We start from the raw sequence: 10,000 nt of genomic DNA, 5'->3' as shown, positions 1-10,000 counted from the left end.
GAACCTCCTTCCCTTAGCCAGGGCATTGAAAATGGGTCGTGGATGGGTATTCCAGCATGACAATGACGCAAAACACACGGCCAAGGCAACAAACGAGTGGCTCAAGAAGAAGCACATTAAGGTCCTGGAGTGGCCTAGCCAGTCTCCAGACCTTAATCCCATAGAAAATCTGTGGAGGGAGCTGAAGGTTCGAGTTGCCAAACGTCAGCCTCGAAACCTTAATGACTTGGAGAAGATCTGCAAAGAGGAGTGGGACAAAATCCCTCCTGAGATGTGTGCAAACCTGGTGGCCAACTACAAGAAACGTCTGACCTCTGTGATTGCCAACAAGGGTTTGCCACCAAGTACTAAGTCATGTTTTGCAGAGGGGTCAAATACTTATTTCCCTCATTAAAATGCAAATCATTTTATAACATTTTTGACATGCGTTTTTCTAGATTTTTTTGTTGTTATTCTGTCTCTCACTGTTCAAATAAACCTACCATTAAAATTATAGACTGATAATTTCTTTGTCAGTGGGCAAACGTACAAAATCAGCAGGAAATCAAATACTTTTTTCCCTCAATGTATACAGCAGTATGTGGACAACCCTTCAAATTAGTGGATTTGGTTATTTCAGCCACACCCGTTGCTGACAGGTATATAAAATCGAGCACACAGCCATGCAATCTCCATAGACAAACATTAACAGTAGAATGGCCCTTACTGAAGAGCTCAGTGACTTTCAACGTGGTACCGTCATAGGATGCCACCTTTCCAACAAGTCAGTTTGTAAAATTTCTGGCCTGCTAGAGCTGCCCTGGTCAACTAGAAGTGCTGTCACTGTGAAGTGGAAGGCCACACAAGCTCACAGAACGGGAGGACTGAGTGCTGAAGTGCGCAGCACGTAAAAATCATCTGTCCGCGGTCGAAACACTCACTACCGAGTTCCAAACTACCTCTGGAAGTAACGTCAGCAAAATAAATGTGCATCGGGAGCTTCGTGAAATGGGTTTCCATGGCAGAGCAGCTGCACACAAGCCTAAGATCACCATGCGCAATGCCGCGGGTAGGCTGGAGTGGTGTAAAACTCGACGCCGCTGGATTATGGAGCAGTGGAAACGCGTTCTCTGGAGTGATGAATGTTTGAGACTGCTTGGCAGATGCCAAGAGAATCCTACCTGCCCCAATGCATAGCGTAAACGGTATAGTTTGGTGGAGGAGGAATAATGGTCTGGGGCTGTTTTTCATGGTTCGGGCCCCTTAGTTCCAGTGAAGGAAAATCTTAACCCTACAGCATACAATTACATTCTAGATAATTCTGTGCTTGCAACTTTGTGGCAACAGTTTAGGGAAGGCCCTTTCCTGTTTCAGCATGACAATGCCCCTGTGCACAAAGTGAGGTCCATACAGAAATTGCCCAACATCAGTACCCAACCTCACTAATGCTCTTATGGCTGAATGGAAGCAAGTCCCCTCAGCAATGTTCCAACATCTAGTGGAAAGCCTTCTCAGAAGAGTGGAGGCTGTTATAGCAGCAAAGGGGGGGGACCAACTCCATATTAATGACTTCCCAGAAGAGAGGAGGCTGTTATAGCAGCGAAGGGGGGGACCAACTCCATATTAAAGCCTTCCCAGAAGAGAGGAGGCTGTTAGAGCAGCAAAGGGGGGGAACCAACTTTCTGTTGGTCACAGGTACACTACATGACCAAAAGTATGTGGACACCTGCTCGTCGAACATCTCATTCCAAAATCATGGGTATTAATATGGAGTTGGTGACCTTTGCTCCCCAAAGACCTGCAGAGGAACATGGGTAAAAAAGAATAGGTAGCCATCACTATGACAGTTTGTACTGTACTGGTACACAGTATAAACAGTAGAGCTGGTACACAGTACAGTATAAACTGTAGAGCTGGTACACAGTACAGTATAAACTGTAGAGCTGGTACACAGTATAAACAGTAGAGCTGGTACACAGTACAGTATAAACTGTAGAGCTGGTACACAGTACAGTATAAACTGTAGAGCTGGTACACAGTACAGTACAAACTGTAGAGCTGGTACACAGTACAGTATAAACAGTAGAGCTGGTACACAGTACAGTATAAACAGTAGAGCTGGTACACAGTACAGTATAAACAGTAGAGCTGGTACACAGTACAGTATAAACAGTAGAGCTGGTACACAGTACAGTATAAACTGTAGAGCTGGTACACAGTACAGTACAAACTGTAGAGCTGGTACACAGTACAGTACAAACTGTAGAGCTGGTACACAGTACAGTACAAACTGTAGAGCTGGTACACAGTACAGTACAAACTGTACAAGTATGATTACGCAGCCAGTACCTGTCTTGACTGCATCAAACCGGGAGCAGCTAGTTAAAAAGCTACCTAACGTTAGTTGGCTAGGCTAGGCTAGGCTAGGCTAGGCTAACTGAGGCTACAGTGCAACTCTCTCTCTTTCTCTCTCTCTCTCTCTCTGTTTCTCTCTCTCTCTCTCTGTCTCTCTCTCTCTCTCTCTCTCTGTTTCTCTCTCTCTCTTTCTCTCTCTCTCTCTCTCTCTGTATTGGATCAGTCAGTTAAAATGACCCGAGACCCGTGACAACCATATCTGATCTGAACCAGACAAAACTTAGAATTCTGGATCAGGACCGGCCCGGGTCCCGGACTGGGTTCAGGGTATACGGGTCCAGGTGGATCCATGAAGACCTGTTTTTTTTTTTTAAATCTCTCTGATCAAAACAAGTATTCCTGATATGTGGTAGATGCAACAACGTCAGCGTGGCCTGTGAGGCCTGCACTCACCTCAATGATGAACTCATTATGCAGCTGGCACAGTGTGAGCCACAGGATCTGAAACCTGAAACAACAATGACGCTGTCATATTAACACATTTGGTTGGTTTATAGTGCGGGACATTGATATCAAGTCAGAGCCAATGACAAAACAGTTAGATCACATGGAGAAGTGAACCATTCATTAAAATAAAGGTACATTTCCTGAAGAAAATGTGTGTTCCTGCTTTAACCGTCTAAAAGCAGGTTATATGGTAGTGGACAGAGACGTGGGGCGGTAGGTAGTCTAGTGGTTAGAGTGTAGGGACGGCAGGTTATATGGTAGTGGACAGAGACGTGGGGCGGTAGGTAGTCTAGTGGTTAGAGTGTAGGGACGGCAGGTTATATGGTAGTGGACAGAGACGTGGGGTGGTAGGTAGTCTAGTGGTTAGAGTGTAGGGACGGCAGGTTATATGGTAGTGGACAGAGACGTGGGGCGGTAGGTAGTCTAGCGGTTAGAGTGTAGGGACGGCAGGTTATATGGTAGTGGACAGAGACGTGGGGTGGTAGGTAGTCTAGTGGTTAGAGTGTAGGGACGGCAGGTTATATGGTAGTGGACAGAGACGTGGGGCGGTAGGTAGTCTAGCGGTTAGAGTGTAGGGACGGCAGGTTATATGGTAGTGGACAGAGACGTGGGGCGGTAGGTAGTCTAGTGGTTAGAGTGTAGGGACGGCAGGTTATATGGTAGTGGACAGAGACGAGGGACGGCAGGTAGTCTAGTGGTTAGAGTGTAGGGACGGCAGGTTATATGGTAGTGGACAGAGACGAGGGACGGCAGGTAGCCTAGTGGTTAGAGTGTAGGGGCGGCAGGTAGACTAGTGGTTAGAGTGTAGGGACGGCAGGTAGCCTAGTGGTTAGAGTGTAGGGGCAGGCAGGTAGCCTAGTGGTTAGAGTGGAGGGACGACAGGTAGCCTAGTGGTTAGAGTGGAGGGGCGGCAGGTAGCCTAGTGGTTAGAGTGTAGGGACGGCAGGTAGTCTAGTGGTTAGAGTGGAGGGACGGCAGGTAGCCTAGTGGTTAGAGTGTAGGGACGGCAGGTGGCCTAGTGGTTAGAGTGTAGGGATGGCAGGTAGCCTAGTGGTTAGAGTGTAGGGACGGCAGGTAGCCTAGTGGTTAGAGCGTTGGACTAGTAACTGAAAGGTTGTAAGATTGAATCCCTGAGCTGACAAGGTACAAATCTCTCATATTCTGCCCCTGAAGAAGGCAGTTAACCCTCTGTTCCCTGATAGGCCGTCATTGTAAATAATAATTTGTTCTTAACTGACTTGCCTGGTTAAATAAAGGTAAAATAAAGGATAAAATAAATAAAGTGGTAATTCTAGCAGTCAGAAAATAGTCCCACAGGAGGAAGTGATGTGAACTAGTGTTCTGGAAGAGAATGATTAACAGCTCTGTTCACTGTTCTGGGATGGATGTGACCTTCTGCTAACAGCACAGAGACAGTATTGTCTCATCTGTAGTGGTAGATTGACTGGGCACACAGCCAAAACAACATCACTACCATGATGCATTAGAAAGCAGGACAAAACACATCCCAATTCAGCCTGTGGATTTATCCAGAGACAAGGACAGCTTTCTCTCAGTCCAGTGGAGGTATGAAAACTGGACCATCTAGATTATACAGTAGAACTAATATCCTCTCAGTCCAGTAGAGGTATGAAAACTGGACCATCTAGATTATACAGTAGAACTAATATCCTCTCAGTCCAGTAGAGGGATGAAAACTGGACCATCTAGATTATACAGTAGAACTAATATCCTCTCAGTCCAGTAGAGGGATGAAAACTGGACCATCTAGATTATACAGTAGAACTAATATCCTCTCAGTCCAGTAGAGGGATGAAAACTGGACCATCTAGATTATACAGTAGAACTAATATCCTCTCAGTCCAGTAGAGGGATGAAAACTGGACCATCTAGATTATACAGTAGAACTAATATCCTCTCAGTCCAGTAGAGTTGTGAAAACTGGACCTTCCAGGGCAGTAGAGAGACACCACTATGCCTGGCAACGGCCTGTACTCCAGGGACCAGTCATTTATAGAGTAATTCAGGTGTACTCACGCTCCAGGCCCCTGCCACGTCCAGGTGATCGTGTCCTGGCATGGGAGAGGAGAGACAAATAACTTACTGAGATACAACATTATTCATCCAGGTAAGAAGTATATCAACACAAGGTCATAACAACAACAACAACAACAACAACAACAACAACAACAGCAACAACAACAGCAACAACAACAACAGCAGCGTAGTTATCAGGTATAGAGCAGTTAGTGGTTTAATTGGTTACCAGGTAGTTAGTGGTTTAATTGGTTACCAGGTAGTTAGTGGTTTAATTGGTTACCAGGCAGTTAGTGGTTTAATTGGATACCAGGTAGTTAGTGGTTTAATTGGTTACCAGGTAGTTAGTGGTTTAATTGGTTACCAGGCAGTTAGTGGTTTAATTGGATACCAGGTAGTTAGTGGTTTAATTGGTTACCAGGTAGTTAGTGGTTTAATTGGATACCAGGTAGTTAGTGGTTTAATTGGATACCAGGTAGTTAGTGGTTTAATTGGATACCAGGTAGTTAGTGGTTTAATTGGATACCAGGTAGTTAGTGGTTTAATTGGTTACCAGGTAGTTAGTGGTTTAATTGGTTACCAGGTAGTTAGTGGTTTAATTGGTTACCAGGTAGCTGGTGGTTTAATTGGTTACCAGGTAGTTAGTGGTTTAATTGGATACCAGGTAGTTAGTGGTTTAATTGGATACCAGGTAGTTAGTGGTTTAATTGGTTACCAGGTAGTTAGTGGTTTAATTGGATACCAGGTAGTTAGTGGTTTAATTGGATACCAGGTAGTTAGTGGTTTAATTGGTTACCAGGTAGTTAGTGGTTTAATTGGATACCAGGTAGTTAGTGGTTTAATTGGATACCAGGTAGTTAGTGGTTTAATTGGTTACCAGGTAGTTAGTGGTTTAATTGGATACCAGGTAGTTAGTGGTTTAATTGGTTACCAGGTAGTTAGTGATTTAATTGGATACCAGGTAGTTAGTGGTTTAATTGGTTACCAGGTAGCTGGTGGTTTAATTGGTTACCAGGTAGTTAGTGGTTTAATTGGTTACCAGGTAGTTAGTGGTTTAATTGGATACCAGGTAGTTAGTGGTTTAATTGGTTACCAGGCAGTTAGTGGTTTAATTGGTTACCAGGTAGTTAGTGGTTTCATTGGTTACCAGGTAGTTAGTGGTTTCATTGGTTACCAGGTAGTTAGTGGTCTTGACCACCTGCTGTGTGGTCCCGGGGCTATAGGAGAGACTGACTGGCTGCTGTATGGTCCCAGGGCTATAGGAGAGACTGACTGCCTGCTGTGTGGTCCCAGGGCTATAGGAGAGACTGACTGGCTGCTGTGTGGTCCCAGGGCTATAGAAGAGACTGCCTGCCTGCTGTGTGGTCCCAGGGTTATAGGAGAGACTGACTGGCTGCTGTGTGGTCCCAGGGCTATAGGAGAGACTGACTGCCTGCTGTGTGGTCCCAGGGCTATAGGAGAGACTGCCTGGCTGCTGTGTGGTCCCAGGGCTATAGGAGAGACTGACTGCCTGCTGTGTGGTCCCAGGGCTATAAGAGAGACTGACTGGCTGCTGTGTGGTCCCAGGGCTATAGGAGAGACTGACTGCCTGCTGTGTGGTCCCAGGGCTATAGGAGAGACTGACTGCCTGCTGTGTGGTCCCAGGGCTATAGGAGAGACTGACTGGCTGCTGTGTGGTCCCAGGGCTATAGGAGAGACTGACTGCCTGCTGTGTGGTCCCAGGGCTATAGGAGAGACTGACTGCCTGCTGTGTGGTCCCAGGGCTATAGGAGAGACTGACTGGCTGCTGTGTGGTCCCAGGGCTATAGGAGAGACTGACTGGCTGCTGTATGGTCCCAGGGCTATAGGAGAGACTGACTGGCTGCTGTGTGGTCCCAGGGCTATAGGAGAGACTGGCTGCTGTGTGGTCCCAGGGCTATAGGAGAGACTGACTGGCTGCTGTGTGGTCCCAGGGCTATAGGAGAGACTGGCTGCCTGCTGTGTGGTCCCAGGGCTGTAGGAGAGACTGGCTGCCTGCTGTGTGGTCCCAGGGCTATAGGAGAGACTGACTGGCTGCTGTGTGGTCCCAGGGCTATAGGAGAGACTGGCTGCTGTGTGGTCCCAGGGCTATAGGAGAGACTGACTGCCTGCTGTGTGGTTCCAGGCATCACTGATGGATGCCTCCATGTGTCCAGAGCCCATTCAGCCCAGCTGTTTACAGACAGAGCCCTAGCTCTAACACTAACGCAATCAGACCTCAGTAAAGGGCACATCAAGTCAACCCCAGGAGGTTTTCCAGGAAGTCCCCATGAAACCCTGCTCAAGGTGGGGGAAATATCACACAGCTTAGACAGACCGCACAACAAATCACAGAACTAAATCAGTTCTCTGTCCTCACAGTTATATCTGTTACAGAGAGAGATTCAGATAGACAGGGCTGATGCTCTTCTCAGCAGGGAGGCTGTTTACCAACCAGCCTGGCTGTTGTGTTGTGCTGCTGCTGTGTCCTATTGTGTTGCTAGGTGTTGTATTGTGTTGCTAGGTGTTGTGTTGCTAGGTGTTGTGTTGTTAGATGTTGTATTGTGTTGCTAGATGTTGTATTGTGTTGCTAGGTGTTGTATTGTGTTGCTAGATGTTGTATTGTGTTGCTAGGTGTTGTGTTGCTAGGTGTTGTTGTGTTGATAGGTGGTGTATTGCTTTGCTAAGTGTTGAATTGTCTTGATAGGTGTTGTTGTGTTGCTAGGTGTTGTTGTGTTGCTAGGTGTTGCTAGGTGTTGTGTTGCTAGGTGTTGTATTGTGTTGCTAGATGTTGAATTGTGTTGCTAGGTGTTGCTAGGTGTTGTTGTGTTGCTAGGTGTTGTGTTGCTAGGTGTTGTATTGTGTTGCTAGATGTTGAATTGTTTGCTAGGTGTTGTATTGTGTTGCTAGGTGTTGTATTGTGTTGCTAGGTGTTGTATTGTGTTGCTAGATGTTGAATTGTTTGCTAGGTGTTGTATTGTGTTGCTAGGTGTTGTATTGTGTTGCTAGGTGTTGTATTGTGTTGTACTACAGTCCCTGGATCGAATCCAGGCTGTATCACGGTCGTCGTAAGGAGGGGACCAAAATGCAGCAGGTATATTGAGCATCTTCTTATTTATTGAAGGAAAAAACACTTAAAACAAACGACAAAACCAGTCCCGTAAGATGCACAGACTATACAGGAAACAACCACCCACAAACACAAGTGAAAACACACACAACTAAATATGGCCTCCAATCAGAGATAACAACATCCAGCTGCCTCTAATTGAAGGTCATTACCAAAACCCCAACATAGAAATAGAAAACTAGATAAACACATAGAAATAGAAAATGTAGAACATAAACCACAAAACCCGAACCACACAAAACAAACACCCCCTGCCACGCCCTGACCAAACTACAATAACAAATAACCCCTTTTACTGCTCAGGACGTGACACCGTGATTGGGAGTCCCAAAGGGCGGCGCACAATTGGCCCAGCGTTGTTCATGTTAGGCCGGGGTAAGGCCGTCATTGTAAAATAAGAATTTGTTCTTAACTGACTTGCCTAGTTAAATAAAGGTGAAATAAAAATGAATCAATAAAAAACGGCTAGGTTTTCTTTCTTACCATTTTATTGGGGTATTTTATCACCACAGGCTGAACTGGCACTGCTGGAATAAACGCTCCTGTGTGTGAAGAGACAAAAATCAACACATAGTGGAGTACAGTCCCTTCAAACTAAGAAACTAGAATATTCTAGACCGCATACAAGAGGCCCACGGTGACACTAGCTAACCCAGATGTAAAATGTCCGCCCGCACCACTGGAAGTGGCTTTGGATCAAAGCATCCGCTAAACGGCATATATTATTATAATTATTGATATATTAATGGATATTCAAATGTTTCATGAAGCTCCTTTTCATCTGTTTATCAAATCAGAAACATGCAGTCCTGTGCAGAATATGTCATGTAATCCTCTGATTGGAACAGAACTGAACATCTTTCAGTTAGACAGTGATCTGATCTCAGCTCCTGGGCGGTCAGTTAGACAGTGGTGATTGATCTGATCTCCTGGGTGGTCAGTTAGACAGTGGTGTTTGATCTGATCTCAGCTCCTGGGCGGTCAGTTAGACAGTGGTGATTGATCTGATCTCAGCTCCTGGGTGGTCAGTTAGACAGTGGTGATTGATCTGATCTCAGCTCCTGGGTGGTCAGTTAGACAGTGGTGATTGATCTGATCTCAGCTCCTGGGTGGTCAGTTAGACAGTGGTGATTGATCTGATCTCAGCTCCTGGGCGGTCAGTTCAGACACCAGTCAGTCTTTTGAACTGATGAGCAGCCAGGACACTTCAATTGTAACTGACATCAACTAGAAACACGTGTTTAACTCGGTCTTATTTCCATGTCGGTAGATAAAAAGATTAAAGCTATTGTTGCTTTGATCACATCAGAAGCTCTATTTACCGTGTTCTGTAATTCATCTGTGTTGAGGCTGCAGTTATATCAGCAGAACTGTAATAATTACCACGTTGTTGGAAAGATCCGATTCTCCCCTTTTTAAAAGGAAATCGCAGGTTTTTAGATAGGAGACTAGGAGATACAGGGCAGTATGTGGACTAGGAGATACAGGGCAGTATGTGGACTAGGAGATACAGGGCAGTATGTGGACTAGAAGACACAGGGCAGTATGTGGACTAGGAGACACAGGGCAGTATGTGGACTAGGAGACACAGGGCAGTATGTGGACTAGGAGATACAGGGCAGTATGTGGACTAGGAGACACAGGGCAGTATGTGGACTAGGAGACACAGGGCAGTATGTGGACTAGGAGATACAGGGCAGTATGTGGACTAGGAGACACAGGGCAGTATGTGGACTAGGAGATACAGGGCAGTATGTGGACTAGGAGATACAGGGCAGTATGTGGACTAGGAGACACAGGGCAGTATGTGGACTAGGAGATACAGGGCAGTATGTGGACTAGGAGACACAGGGCAGTATGTGGACTAGGAGATACAGGGCAGTATGTGGACTAGAGATACAGGGGGCAGTATGTGGACTAGAGATACAGGCAGTAAATGTTACTAGAGAAGTACAGGGCAGTATGTGGACTAGGAGATACAGGGCAGTATGTGGA

General features: G+C 45.9%; 1 protein-coding gene across 1 annotated transcript in view; it reads right to left on the bottom strand.

The window, feature by feature from the left end:
* Nucleotides 1-10,000, bottom strand: part of LOC115182080 (lysophosphatidylcholine acyltransferase 1-like) — a gene marked incomplete at its 3' end in the record, with an annotated part of 22,636 nt that overhangs the window by 3,722 nt on the left and 8,914 nt on the right. Inside the window, exons 4-6 of the mRNA XM_029743729.1 lie at nucleotides 8,489-8,547; nucleotides 4,879-4,913; nucleotides 2,788-2,842 (exon numbers count right to left, since the gene is read on the bottom strand). Coding sequence (XP_029599589.1) covers nucleotides 2,788-2,842; nucleotides 4,879-4,913; nucleotides 8,489-8,547 — 149 coding nt within the window. The remainder of the gene's footprint in view (nucleotides 1-2,787; nucleotides 2,843-4,878; nucleotides 4,914-8,488; nucleotides 8,548-10,000) is intronic.

This window comes from Salmo trutta, unplaced genomic scaffold (genome assembly GCF_901001165.1).
Source record: "Salmo trutta unplaced genomic scaffold, fSalTru1.1, whole genome shotgun sequence".
Classification (NCBI taxonomy): domain Eukaryota; kingdom Metazoa; phylum Chordata; class Actinopteri; order Salmoniformes; family Salmonidae; genus Salmo; species Salmo trutta.
This window is presented reverse-complemented; position numbering and strand designations above follow the sequence as displayed.